This window comes from Eretmochelys imbricata, chromosome 3, assembly GCF_965152235.1.
Source record: "Eretmochelys imbricata isolate rEreImb1 chromosome 3, rEreImb1.hap1, whole genome shotgun sequence".
NCBI lineage: Eukaryota > Metazoa > Chordata > Testudines > Cheloniidae > Eretmochelys > Eretmochelys imbricata.
This window is the reverse complement of record NC_135574.1, coordinates 42,302,918-42,317,580: the sequence shown is the minus strand read 5'-3', so window position 1 is coordinate 42,317,580 and position 14,663 is coordinate 42,302,918. Positions and strand designations below refer to the sequence as shown.

The window sequence follows — 14,663 nt, the reverse complement described above, 5'->3', positions numbered from 1 at the left end:
TGAAATCTCTTATTTCAAATTTAAATGCAAGTCCCACCTCCACCCCACACACTTCAGCATAATGCACTTCATTTTTTCTTGCAGGAGAAAAAAGAAGAATTTTCACATAAGGTATGGTGGAAAATTAGAGATTTTACCTCTTCTGTTTCCTTTATTTTCAGGTCCTTTAAGCACAGATGCAGATCATTCAAATCACTATTATGGCACAAACAGCAGTTCTGTTGCAGCTGCCATCCTGGTACCATTCTTTGCCCTAATATTATCAGGGTTTGCATTTTACCTCTACAAACACAGGTACTGCGAATGTCATATTTTCAATAACCTAACTAGGTTTTTGTATTAATTTGAATGGGCAAATGTTCTGTTAACTGAGGAATTTCATGGTAAAGCTTTTTAATAATCTCCTCTACTCTGAAACAACAAATATGTCTGCAATCTCCCACATAGGGGTTCAATACAGAGCAGTTCTTAATGGTGAACTCTTAGAGAAATTAATCACTGTGTTAAGGAGCAAAGAGCTGTAAACCTTCTTGGTTCGTTAGGCTGAATCAGATTGAAATCTCATGTCAGATAATTTATGCATTCATTTTAGGACTTTATTAAATATAATATGATGCTTCTTTCAAAGTGCTTATGAGTATTAATTATAAAAGCTAGGAAATCCATAAATCCCATGAGGGAACAGACCATAATGAGACTACTTACAGTACTTGCTGAGTAAGCTTATGAAAACCACTTCTAGAACTGGCATAGCTTCTGCTAATATGAAAATTATGCATGTTGAGTGGATAATGTGAACATAAATCCATTTTTTGTCAGAAATTTGGTTAAGAACCCTGAATATTTGCATCTAATACAATTTTGCTAGTACAAATTGGGTAGTATTGGATTAGACCTTTCTGGAACAGAACATCTTTTTGTGACCAGCAGCAATACCATTCTGGCCTTCACCAGTATTACTTTCTGCGAGTAAAATATTGTAAACAGAGTTGGTTTACAAGCCAACAGTCTCCAAAATGAAAAGGAGTACTTGTGGCACCTTAGAGACTGTTAGGGGGTGTCAAGGTTCCTCCCCCACTCTGAACTCTAGGGTACAGATGTGGGGACCTGCATGAAAAACCTCCTAAGCTTATCTTTACCAGCTTAGGTCAAAACTTCCCCAAGGTACAAAATATTCCACCCGTCATCCTTGGATTGGCCGCTACCACCACCAAACTAATACTGGTTACTGGGGAAGAGCTGTTTGGACGCGTCTTTCCCCCCAAAATACTTCCCAAAACCTTGCACCCCACTTCCTGGACAAGGTTTGGTAAAAAGCCTCACCAATTTGCCTAGGTGACTACAGACCCAGACCCTTGGATCTTAAGAACAATGAACAATCCTCCCAACACTTGCACCCCCCCTTTCCTGGGAAATGTTGGATAAAAAGCCTCACCAATTTGCATAGGTGACCACAGACCCAAACCCTTGGATCTGAGAACAATGAAAAAGCATTCAGTTTTCTTACAAGAAGACTTTTAATAAAAATAGAAGTAAATAGAAATAAAGAAATCCCCCCTGTAAAATCAGGATGGTAGATACCTTACAGGGTAATTAGATTCAAAACATAGAGAACCCCTCTAGGCAAAACCTTAAGTTACAAAAAAGATACACAGACAGAAATAGTTATTCTATTCAGCACAGTTCTTTTCTCAGCCATTTAAAGAAATCATAATCTAACACGTACCTAGCTAGATTACTTACTAAAAGTTCTAAGACTCCATTCCTGGTCTATCCCCGGCAAAGACAGAATATAGACAGACACACAGACCCTTTGTTTCTCTCCCTCCTCCCAGCTTTTGAAAGTATCTTGTCTCCTCATTGGTCATTTTGGTCAGGTGCCAGCGAGGTTACCTTTAGCTTCTTAACCCTTTACAGGTGAGAGGAGCTTTCCCCTGGCCAGGAGGGATTTCAAAGGGGTTTACCCTTCCCTTTATATTTATCACAGGGGGCTTATTCCTTCACCCATTTACTTCCCTGGTCCTTCTCGCATGAACAGAGAGCAACAATACCCGAAGTCCAAAGGTGCAAACAATTTGATGTTTATTGGGGTGAACTTCCAGCAAGCATGATTCCAGTTTCCTTCCTTAGTATCCTCCTTCCCAGCTCTGACACCACAGAGCCTTACACCTGTGTCCCTGATCCCATTCCTACCCTTAGCCAAACATGATTCCATCTTCCTTACTCCCATTCCCTGTTCCCATTTCCCCCTTTAGCAAAACATGATTCCAATTTTCTTACCCCCATTCCCTGCTCCCATTTTCCCACCCACCCACATACCCACCCTCTCCCCTCCCACCCACACCCACACCCACACCCACTTCCTCATTGACTACAGATTATATAGTAAAACTTGAGTTCTGCTTAGCTATACCTTAACCAATCATTTTACTGAAATTTAACTAACCAATCCTAACATATTGTAACATGATTATGTAACCAATTATATCCCACCACCTTAATTAGTTTACACCCAGCAAAATTAATTATACAGCAGACAGGAACAATCACAGAACCAGACAGAGATTATACAGACAAACAATAGCAAAGTGGGAACTATAATGACAAGACAATACAGAAGTGAGGATTTCACATCCCAGCTATTGATAAGTGAGTTCTTGCCAGACAGGATGCTATCAAACTAAGTTTCCTTTTACATTTTCTAGGCACTTCCCTTTCTCTGGAGGTGATAGGAATACAATCCTGTCCTGATAGTGCCTGACAGCCCAATAGCACCTTATTTCAATGTGACTAGTTTGGAATGTGAGGATGTGACTGTTCGCTTCCCAGCTTATGGCTGCTTCTGCTGCTTAGCCAAAGGCCTTAGCCTAAGAACAGGGCCTCAGACTGTCACAGTAAGAGAAGGCCCTTACACCAGCAGATAGTGATTTTGATTCTTTCTTTTATACCTCTATAATTAGCCAAGTGATAAGAATACACCTAAATTCTTAGAGTATAGGCCTTTACAGACAGGCCTGAATATCTATATCCTAACAGAGACTAACCAATTTATCTGAGCATAAGCTTTCGTAAGCTACAGCTCACTTCATTGGATGCATCCGATGAAGTGAGTTGTAGCTCACGAAAGCTTATGCTCAAATAAATTGGTTAGTCTCAAAGGTGCCACAAGTACTCCTTTTCATTTTGCGAATACAGACTAACACGGCTGTTACTCTGAAATCTCCAAAATGGTATTTACCATACATTTATTATTATTATTATTATTATTATTTTATCACCATCTGCTGAGCTCTTTGATTCTTCTTCTTCATTTCATCATGATATTTCACGATGGCAAGAATGCACAGTGAAGTCCATCACTGACCTATTCCATAATTTCATAACACAGCTGTCCCCCTAACTCAGAATTAGAAGGTATGGCAAGAAGAAATTGCTAAGGGATTTGGAGTTGTGGACTCCAGTGAAAATGTTATAGATCCTGGAGTTTAACAGTGTATTTGACTGAAAAGACTGTTCAAGGAGAACACTTAGATCTCCGGTCAAGAATCTACTTCTGGGAGAGATTGCGCTGTCCAACTTAACTAGCCCTCAGAGTCTTCATTCCTAGGGTATGTCTACACTACGAAATTAGGTCGAATTTATAGAAGTCGTTTTTTTAAATAGTCATTTGTGTGTGTCCCCACACAAAATGTCTAAGTGCATTAAGTGCATTAACTCGGCAGAGTGCTTCTACAGTACTGAGGCTAGCGTCGATTTCCGGAGTGTTGCACTGTGGGTAGCTATCCCACAGTTCCCGGAGTCTCCGCTGGCCAATGGAATTCTGGGTTGAGATCCCAATGCCTGATGGGGCAAAAAACATTGTTGCGGGTGGTTCTGGGTACATGTCATCAGGTCCTGCTTCCCTCCCTGCCTCTGTGAAAGCAACGGCAGACAATCGTTTTGCTCCTTTTTTCCTGAGTTACCTGTGCAGACGCCATACCACGTCAAGCATGTAGCCCGCTCAGCTCACTGTCACCGTATGTCTCCTGGGTGCTGGTAGACACGGTACTGCATTGCTACACAGCAGCAGCAACCCATTGCCTTGTGGCAACAGACAGTACAATAGGACTGGTAGCCGTCATCGTCATGTCCGAGGTGCTCCTGGCCACGTCAGCCAGGAGCGCCTGGGCAGACATGGGTGTAGGGACTACATTAGGAGTGACTTGACCAGGTCACTCTCTTTAGTCCTGCAGGCAGTCCTATTCTACCATCTTTTGGTGAGCAGGCAGGCAATATGGATGGCTAGCAGTCCTATTGTACCATCGTTTGCCGGGCAAGCAGGACATGAGGATGGCTAACAGTCCTATTGTACCATCTTCTGCTGAGCAGCCAAGAGATGTGCATGGCTTGCAGTCCTTCTGCACCATCTGCTGCCAGCCAAAGATGTAAAAGATAGATGGAGTGGATCAAAACAAGAAATAGACCACATTTGTTTTGTACTCATTTGCTCCCTGCTCCCTCCGTCCCTCCGTGAAGTCCTGCCTGAAATACTCCTTGATGTAATGCTACTCCTTTTGTTGATTTTAATTTCCTGTAAGCCAACCCTGTAAGCCAACTATGTCAGTCGCCCCGACTCCGTCAGAGCAATGGCAGACAATCATTCCGCGCCTTTTTTCAAGCATGGAGCCCGCTCAGCTCACTTTGGCAATTAAGAGCACATTAAACACCACGCGCATTATCCAGCAGTATGTGCAGCACCAGAACCTGGCAAAGCGATACCGGGTGAGTAGGCGATGTCAGCGCGGTGACATGAGTGATGAGGACATGGACACAGACTTCTCTCAAAGCATGGGCCCTGCCAGTGTGGGCATCATGGTGCTAATGGGGCAGGTTCATGCAGTGGAACGCCGATTCTGGGCCCAGGAAACAAGCACAGACTGGTGGGACCACATAGTGTTGCAGGTCTGGGACAATTCCCAGTCGCTGCAAAACTTTCGCATGCGTAAGGGCACTTTCATGGAACTTTGTGACTTGCTTTCCCCTGCCCTGAAGCGCAAGAATACCAAGATGAGAGCAGCCCTCACAGTTGAGAAGCGAGTGGCAATATCCCTGTGGAAGCTTGCAACACCAGACAGCTACCGGTCAGTCGGGAATCAATTTGGAGTGGGCAAATCTACTATGGGGGCTGCTATGATGCAAGTAGCCAAAGCAATCAAAGATCTGCTGATATCAAGGGTAGTGACCCTGGGAAATGTGCAGGTCATAGTGGATGGCTTTGCTGCAATGGGATTCCCTAACTGTGGTGGGGCCATAGACGGAACCCATATCCCTATCTTGGCACCGGAGCACCAAGCCGCCGAGTACATAAACCGCAAGCACTGGTGGATCACAAGGGACGTTTCACCAACATCAACGTGGGATGGCCGGGAAAGGTACATGACACTCGCATCTTGAGGAACTCTGGTCTGTTTCAAAAGCTGCAGGAAGGGACTTTATTCCCAGACCAGAAAATAACCTTTGGGGATGTTGAAATGCCTATAGTTATCCTTGGAGACCCAGCCTACCCCTTAATGCCATGGCTTATGAAGCCGTACACAGGCAGCCTGGACAGTAGTCAGGAGCTGTTCAACTACAGGCTGAGCAAGTGCAGAATGGTGGTAGAACGTGCATTTGGATGTTTAAAAGCATGCTGGCGCAGTTTACTGACTCGGTTAGACTTCAGCGAAACCAATGTTCCCACTGTTATTACTGCTTGCTGTGCGCTCCACAATATCTGTGAGAGTAAGGGGGAGACGTTTATGGCGGGGTGGGAGGTTGAGGCAAATCGCTTCGCTGCTGGTTTCACACAGCCAGACACCAGGACGGTAAGAAGAGCACAGGAGGGCGCGGTGTGCATCAGAGAAGCTTTGAAAGCCAGTTTCATGACTGGCCAGGCTACGGTGTGAAAGTTCCGTTTGTTTCTCCTTGATGAAACCCCCTGCCCCTTGGTTCACTCTACTTCCCTGTAAGCTAACTCCCTCCCCACCTCCCTTTGATCACCATTTGCAGAGGCAATAAAGTCATTGTTGCTTCACATTCATGCATTCTTTATTCATTCATCACACAAATAGGGGGATAACTACCAAGGTAGCCCAGGAGGGGTGGTGGAGGAGAGAAGCACCAGGAGGGGTGGTGGAGGAGGGAAGGAGAAGGCCACACAGCACTTTAAAAATGTACAATTTTAAAACTTATTGAATGCCAGCCTTCTGTTGCTTGGGCAATCCTCTGTGGTGTAGTGGCCGGAGGCCCCCGCACCGTGTTCTTGGGCGTGTGGGTGAGGAGGCTATGGAACTTGGGGAGGAGGGCGGTTGGTTACACAGGGGCTGTAGCGGCGGTCTGTGCTCCAGCTGCCTTTCCTGCAGCTCAACCGTACGCTGGAGCATTTTAGTTTGATCCTCCAGCAGCCTCAGCATTGAATCCTGCCTCCTCTCATCACGCTGCCGCCACCTTTGAGCTTCAGCCCTCTCTTCAGCCCATCACCTCTCCTCCTGGTCATTTTGTGCTTTCCTGCACTCTGACATTGTCTGCCTCCACGCATTTGTCTGTACTCTGTCAGTGTGCGAGGACAGCATGAGCTCAGAGAACATTTCATCACGAGTGCATTTTTTTTCGCCTTCTAATCTTCGCTATCCTCTGGGAAGGAGAAGATCCTGTGATCCTTGAAACACATACAGCTGGTGGAGGGAAAAAAAGGGACAGTGGTATTTAAAAAAACACATTTTATAGAACAGTGGGTACACTCTTTCAATGGGTACATGGTAAACCTTGCTGTTAACATTACATACATAGCACATGTGCTTTCGTTACAAGGTCGCATTTTGCCTCCCCCCAGCGCGTGGCTAGCCCCTCCTCCCCATGGCTAACAGCGGGGAACATTTCTGTTCAGCCACAGGCAAACAGCCCAGTAGGAACAGGCAAATCTGACTATCTCCTTAAGAAAAGCACCCTATTTCAACCAGGTGACCATGAATGATATCACTCTCCTGAGGATAACACAGAGAGATAAAGAACGGATGTTGTTTGAACGCCAGCAAACACACACTGCAATGCTTTGTTCTACAATTATTCCCGAGTATGTGCTACTGGCTGGTGTGGTAAAATGTCCTACCATGGAGGACTCAATAAGGCTGCCCTCCCCAGAAACCTTTTGCAAAGGCTTTGGGAGTATATCCAGGAGAGCCACGAATGCCAGGGCAAATTAATCATTAAACATGCTTGCTTTTAAACCATGTATAATATTTTAAAAGGTACACTCACCAGAGGTCCCTTCTCTGCCTGGTCGGTCCGGGAGGCAGCCTTGGGTGGGTTCAGGGGGTACTGGCTCTACGTCCAGGGTGAGAAACTGTTCCTGGCTGTCGGGAAAACCGGTTTCTCCGCTTGCTTGCTGTGAGCTAGCTACAACCTCATCATCATCATCATCATCTTCTTCTTCGTCCCCAAAACCTGCTTCCGTGTTGGCTCCATCTCCATTGAAGGAGTCAAACAACACGGCTGGGTAGTGGTGGCTGAACCCCCTAAAATGGCATGTAGCTCATCATAGAAGCGGCATGTTTGGGGCTCGGACCCGGAGCGGCCATTCGCCTCTCTGGTTTTCTGGTAGGCTTGCCTCAGCTCCTTAAGTTTCACGCGGCACTGCTTCGAGTCCCTGTTTTGGCCTCTGTCCTTCATGCCCTGGGAGATTATGACAAATGTTTTGGCATTTCGAAAACTGGAACGGAGTGCTGATAGCACAGATTTCTCTCCCCATAAAGCGATCAGATCCCGTACCTCCCGTTCGGTCCATGCTGGAGCTCTTTTGCGATTCTGGGACTCCATCATGGTCACCTCTGCTGATGAGCTCTGCATGGTCACCTGCAACTTGCCATGGTGGCCAAACAGGAAATTGAAATTCAAAAGTTTGCGGGCCTTTTCCTGTCTACCTGGCCAGTGCATCTGAGTTGAGAGTGCTGTCCAGAGCGGTCACAATGGAGCGCTCTGGGATAGCTCCCGGAGGCCAATACCGTCGAATTGTGTCCACAGTACCCCAAATTCAACCCGGCAAGGCCGATTTAAGCGCTAATCCCCTTGTCGGGTATGGAGTATGGAAATCGATTTTAAGAGTCCTTTAAGTAAAAAAAAAGGGCTTCGTTGCGTGGACGGGTGCAGGGTTAAATCGATTTAACGCTGCTAAATTCGACCTCAGCTCCTAGTGTAGACCAGGGCCTAGTCATGTCCAGTTCCACAACGGGGAAATCTGTTGTACAGTGTCAAGGAATCTACAGGAGATCATCTTGGAAGCTGGAAAGTGAAAGGCAAGAGCTGCCAGACTATGAATCGATTGTTAGGAAGGGGGATCTAAGCATTAAACTAAATTCAGCAGAACTGTACTAGACTTACAGCCAAAAGGTCTTATTGGAGACTAGTTTAAGGAAGTTTATGATGTGTTATGTGAACACTGGAGGCTAAAAAATTGGGATTTTTGCTTTCTACTTGGTCCAAACATTTAATGAGAGACTTTAAACTTGGTTTTCAGGAGAACAGCTGTATGTATATTGTTTATGCAGACCTGCCTGTTTTTATCAAATACAAATAAATGAGTGAAGATGTTACTTGTTAACTTGATATTTGACTGACCATTTTCCCTTTTCTGTATTTTCTACATATGCTATGCCAGTAAACCAAGATTTTAGACAGTTTTTCAGTGTCCCTTTCAGACTCCTCGGAATTAATTATTGACACACAGGTCCATATGAAAGCAAAAGAATATCCACTGACATCTCAGTGTTCTTAATTTTAGAAAGGCATCCTAGAGGCACTGCTGAGGGAGAGAAATGAAGGCTCTTAGCTGCGGGAGAGAAATGAAGGTCGCTTTAAACTCACAGCCCAGGGGGAGGGTAGCTTTAAGGAAGCTAGGCTGCCTGAGGGGTTGGAGAGAGAGCCAGTGTAATTTAGATAGTCCTAAGGGCCTGTCTAAATTATAGCCAGCTTCTGGGGCTGCCCCAAGAGCCACAGCATAGCCTAGAATCTCCACAATGAAAGTGCTGTGGTTCTGTCCCCAGCAAACTCTTCTGGTCTCCAGCCCCATGCCCTCATCGAGGCTTTTGAGGGGGATTTCAGAGGGTAGATGTATGGCTGTTTTCGAAATGTCTGTGCCAATAGACGTCTCCTCCAGCTGGAACCAGGGCTTTGGGGTTCCTTTACACAGTAGCAGCCCTTTTCCCTGGCATAAAGGGGCCAGAGCAGGACTGAGGACCTCAACCCAACATGCACACTTTACCAACTAACCAAAACAAAAATTGAAAGAGATAAAATATACTTATATTTAGGAAAACTCCCAAATGAAGATTGACAAACACATTTTTCTGTCTCTAAATGGAAAGAAAATAGTACTTTGCAAATTGCAGAATTATTTTCAGGTTATCAGTGTGCATAAATGGAGAACTTTAAAACAAAAACTAATCTGGGTAGATGATCTCTTAATTACTATCTACAATTCAATCATTTACAAAAAGTTTATGGTTCCATTCTGCCTTTGCCAACAGTTTCATTCTTAGATATTTTTTTAAATAAGTTTAGATGTATTAAAAGCAAACCTCTAAATTATAGAATTCCTGATTGATTTTTCTTCCCCAATTCAGACAGCATTGCAATTCAAGTGAAAGAGATTTGGGAGTAGGCCACTTATTTACATGTCTAAATATAGAGTGGGATGCCTTACTTTTGGAGCCCAGTCTGAAAATGTTTATCTAATATTTTCCAATCAATTTAACGGAAATCTTCTCCATCCCTCCATACTCTCCTTCTCCATCCTCTGCTCTATTAGTTAATTTTCCTAAGCTATATGTGGATTATCCACTTTCCTCCCCAGTTTTGCTGCCCAGACTAAGATATTGGTAGGGAAAAACATGAAACCCTCTGGCTTCACAGAGATCCAGGGAAACTGGCTAATTAAATGTGCTACTGTGATTCTGATACTAAAATCCTGTAAAAATATCACACTATTAGAATAATTGTACTAAATGTTTATTTTACTAAAGTTGAACTAAGTGCTTAAATTCTGCAGAGGAATAAGAAGTTTTTTCTCCCCCATTCTGCTTATGGCAGTTGTACGAGTCTTAAAACGAAGATGTCAGTAGAAAATATTAAGTACTGGTACTGATGATTTTTCATCCCTTTCCTATTCCAACTCTCTTCTGTTTTGGCTGTCATTATTGGCACTGAAAACAGACTGTAAAGTTATCATGCTACTGACAGATTTTGCTAGAGAAAACGTATAAGTATGTTTGGCTTACATGTTTCTGTTCCTTTTAGTGTCAGCTCACTCCTAGAAATTTTTGTTCTCGTCATACTTCAATACTTTTTATACATAGTTCCCATAATTCCTAATGTTTTGTGAGGTGTGCTCCCTCTATCACCGTTAAGAATTGCTGCAAAACTAGTATGGATCGGCTGCAATAATTACAAAAACGTGTAATAGTTATGAATTTTTCTTTTTAATGTTTATTGATTATGTGTATTTTTTCTTTCCCTGTTTTCAGAACAAGACCAAAAGTACAGTACAATGGATATGCTGGTCATGAAAACAGTAATGGACAGGCTTCATTTGAAAATCCCATGTATGACACAAACTTAAAGCCCACAGAGGCAAAGGCTGTGAGGTTTGACACGACTCTAAACACAGTTTGTACAGTGGTATAGCCTTCAGTGCCCAATATGACTGATTCATAGCCATACCTCTGATGGACAAGCAGTAATTCCTTTGGTGCCATATACCAGTTTCCCTTCTTCTCTTGGCTTTGCTGCTGTAATCTTTAACATCTTCTGTTGGCATACATGCAGCTAAATTTTTCTGGTAAAACGTGACAGTCTTCTGGGGATCAGAAAAAGAATATTTTTTTCGTCTTAAAGGTGGATTAAAATGCTTGGCTGTATCGGCTTCAGATCAAGGCACACTCTAAGGAAGACTGTCAAGTCATGCCAATTTGTTATATTTAATGCCTCAGACTTTCATATTTGTATGTGGCTGGATGCCTTTCAATGCAATCTTCTGGGCACTTGGATAAATCCTTTGGGTACTGTGACAAATGATAGCACCACAGATTATCCCCAAGAATAGGAACATTTTGAAGAAAAAAGCTTTCTTGAAGGAAAAGACAACCTTCCTCAAGGTTGCACACACCTACAAATGCTTTACCATTGAAATCTTGTTACAATTAAAGCAACCTACGGTACATCTCAGATGTTCATACATAGGGCGGTTTGCAAATTTCCCAGTCACCTGTTGTATTGCAAAATGTTAATGCACAATTTTTTGCACTAGTGTGTTATGAATGACTGAGTAAGATACTGGTAAAAAACATACAGGGTTTATATACACAATCCATTGTATATGAACATTCACTCACTCTTGGTCAAGCAAAACATTCCATTGTAAGTTTACTTAGTGTGGTAGAGAATGACCCCCATACTTTAAAAAAGGTTAAAAAAAACTTGTGCGATGGAAGAGAGAGTATTTTTATTCTTTTTCATTATCTGAATTTCTCTGTAGACATCAGTACAAATCACTGGAGACTTCCAGCCAGAACGACCCAATTTCTAGTAAATCTTCATTTCCAATAATATTTTCTTCCAAAATCAGTCATTATTGTCAGTATCATACAATTTAACAGCAGGGGGGTTAGCAGCTATTGCTGCTTGCCATGTACAAATGTGAATAGTAATTTATTTTAGATAGCTCATAAAGCCCGTGAGTGTGTGCTCACAATACAGTCTTCCCTTTTGCATTTTTTCCATTTTTTCTTATGATATGACATCATTTTCTGATGTTACACTGAACTAAAACACATTACAGTAGCATAGGTAAACCCAGTGAAAATTGTCTATAACAAGCTATCATTAATTTTCTACGCAGAACAAAAGCAAAATATTCAGCTGTCTTTGCTATCTGTTTCTTTTTGGTTTTGTTTGGTTTTGTTTTGTTTTTTTGAAAAACACATTGATTATTGCTTTTGTACTCATACAGTTTGACAGAGAAATTTTGAGATTTGTAAGTATGAATTGTTGGCAGTAATGTAGCTAATGTATGTTTAGGACTATTGGTAATTTTTTTGGAAACAAAAATAGGAAACAAATATATTGGTGATTAGATTGAAATATCCCTTGAAAATTGTCAGATTGCAGGGAATAATATCATTTGATTTTAATAAGACATTGAGCTCAAAAACTTAGATTTTTTTTTTTAGAACTGAAGTACAAAACAACTCAATTTTTAAATTCTGAAATCCAAATTTATCATTGACGATTATGAAAAATGTTTCTGAATTCAATATGGGGAGAGTCTGGCTATTCAACATAACACCAAAAAGAACTGTTAATCCAACTGATGATTTCTCAGCTAATGCTGTAGCACAGAAGAAGTTTCAAAAGTAATCCTTGATCAGTTTAGAGAATGCTACATCTTTTAGATGGCAAATACCAGCAATACTATCAAGTATCCTAGGGCCTCCAGCAGTTATTTTCTTCACATCAGTAAGAAAATACCAAGATCATGTAATAAGTAATCCTTTTCAGACAGTTCCCTCTTCATTTTTGTTGGTGGTGGTTTTGCATATTAATTTACATTTATGTGTCATATCCTAGAGATCTGTACATTTTCTCAAAAAGACCAAAAATGATCAGATCAGAATCTGTGTCCATTTCCTCCCATTTCTGCTGCATTGCACAGGCATTTATTTTGTTAAGAGAGAGCGTCCCACAGCTTAATGGGTCAGGTCATTAGTGGCTAAACTGAGATCCCATATGTGGATTCATAAACCTAAGATTTTTGTCAGCTTTTGAAAATTTGTTCTACTGTTTTGGGAGGTGTTTTGTGGTGGCAATGACAGGAAAAATCCCAAACTTGACTAATTCAAAAGAGATGTAAAATGCTAACTAAGTCGCCTGTATTGATGCTATCTAGTCCTAACTTTCTGTCCTCCTGTCCAGTGATCTATGTACATTGAGGATCATGGGAAAAGGAGGAGGAATTCATAAAAGAAAACAGAGATATCAGAATAAATGATTTTGCTTTTCATTTTATAGAGTCCTGATCCTGCTAATCCTTTGTCAGGTCATTATATGTTCATTGCACTGATCGGGTTAGCTCTGACTCCTGCAGTTATGTGATGGAGGGTTGTGTGTATGCGCAATTGTACATGGTGCTTCATCAAACTGAATCTCTGACAACGTTGTGGAGCAGTCAAATAATGGCAGTGAGGAAATCTGCTTTCCGAGGTACCTGCAGAAGACTCTTCCCCAAGGTTGACCAGGCCCATACAATGGGCAAAGAATACATGCTATAATTTAAAAACAAAAACAAAACAGGTTATGTGCTTCAAAGCTGTTTAAAACTGCTGCTTGTATCACACATCTTGCCTTTCTCCAGGCTAGCTGCAATAATTTTTTTTCTTGTGTAAAATATTTTGTAAACAAACAAACAAAAAAGCTGTTATAAAGGGATGGGGCTGATTGGGGGGAGGTTGGGGAAGAATGCCGGCATTATGATCAAGTCAATCTAATTTTCATTCCCAGTATTCCATTCTGCCATTTCACTACATGCTGCTGTGACATGAAGTAGGTGCAAAAGAACTTTTTGTACAGAGATATATTTTTTATGAAGAATTTGTAAAATTATTAAATATGCTGTACTTTTTTGATTAATGTAGGTAACTTGTTAAAATAAATGTTTTTACAATACAAAAGAAAAAAACGTAATTTTCCCAATAATGTAAAATGTACCATCTCTAGCTAATTTTCAGTTCTGATCCTATTACACATGTATTCATATTAAAGTGGCCTGTTAAAATACACAGTATTCTTTTTTGACAAAAACAAATAAATATTATAAAAGATTGTAATATAGCCTGTGCAATGACACCTATCTTGAAAGCAAAATCAAAGTTCTAATTAAATATTTAATTTTAGATTTCCATCTTGTGTGACCTATTCTTATAATTTTTATTTTTTCTTACTTGCATATATATATTTTAAATCTCAAGTTTGGATTTTCCATTAAGATAGATTACTAGGTGGACACTTGGTCTTGGCATTTTGAATAAGATCAAGAGTGATAACAGGTCATGTCAGATACTGGGTAAAATTTGCAGAAGTGCTTAAGTGACCTAGGTACTAAATCCCATTTTCAACTGTGATTTAACTACTGAGGCCCACAGTTTTAAAGGTATTTAAGCATTGATCCACTCAGCATTGTAGCACCTACCTGATTTAGGAGCCTAAGTCTCATTTTCAAAAGTGATTTAGGCACAGAGTATCCTAAGTCCTAGTGACTTTCACTGAAACTTATGCTCCTAAAGGATAGATTCAGAAAGGGACTTAGGTATCTAGCTGCCTCTATGTCCAGCATTTGGCACCACTGACATTCACAAACTCACTGTCCTGCTGCTGTGACACTGACAGACCTCAGTTCTCGGCGAGCAGGAGCAAATCCGGGACCTCTGGAGCTTAGTGCATAAGCCTCTACCGCATGAGCTAAAAGCCAACTGGCTCTTAGCTAAGGCTGTAGAGCAGACTCATTTTATCTCTGGTTTCAGAGTAACAGCCGTGTTAATCTGTATGCGCAAAAAGAAAAGGAGTACTTGTGGCACCTTAGAGACTAACCAATTTATCTG

At 41.7% G+C, this 14,663-nt stretch overlaps 1 protein-coding gene across 1 annotated transcript in view; it reads left to right on the top strand.

The window, feature by feature from the left end:
• CSMD1 (CUB and Sushi multiple domains 1) overlaps nt 1-10,695 on the top strand; it is a 1,692,034-nt gene extending 1,681,339 nt beyond the window's left edge. The window contains exons 69-70 of the mRNA XM_077812120.1: nt 162-294; nt 10,536-10,695. Coding sequence (XP_077668246.1) covers nt 162-294; nt 10,536-10,695 — 293 coding nt within the window. The remainder of the gene's footprint in view (nt 1-161; nt 295-10,535) is intronic.
• The last annotated feature ends 3,968 nt before the right edge of the window (nt 10,696-14,663 follow it).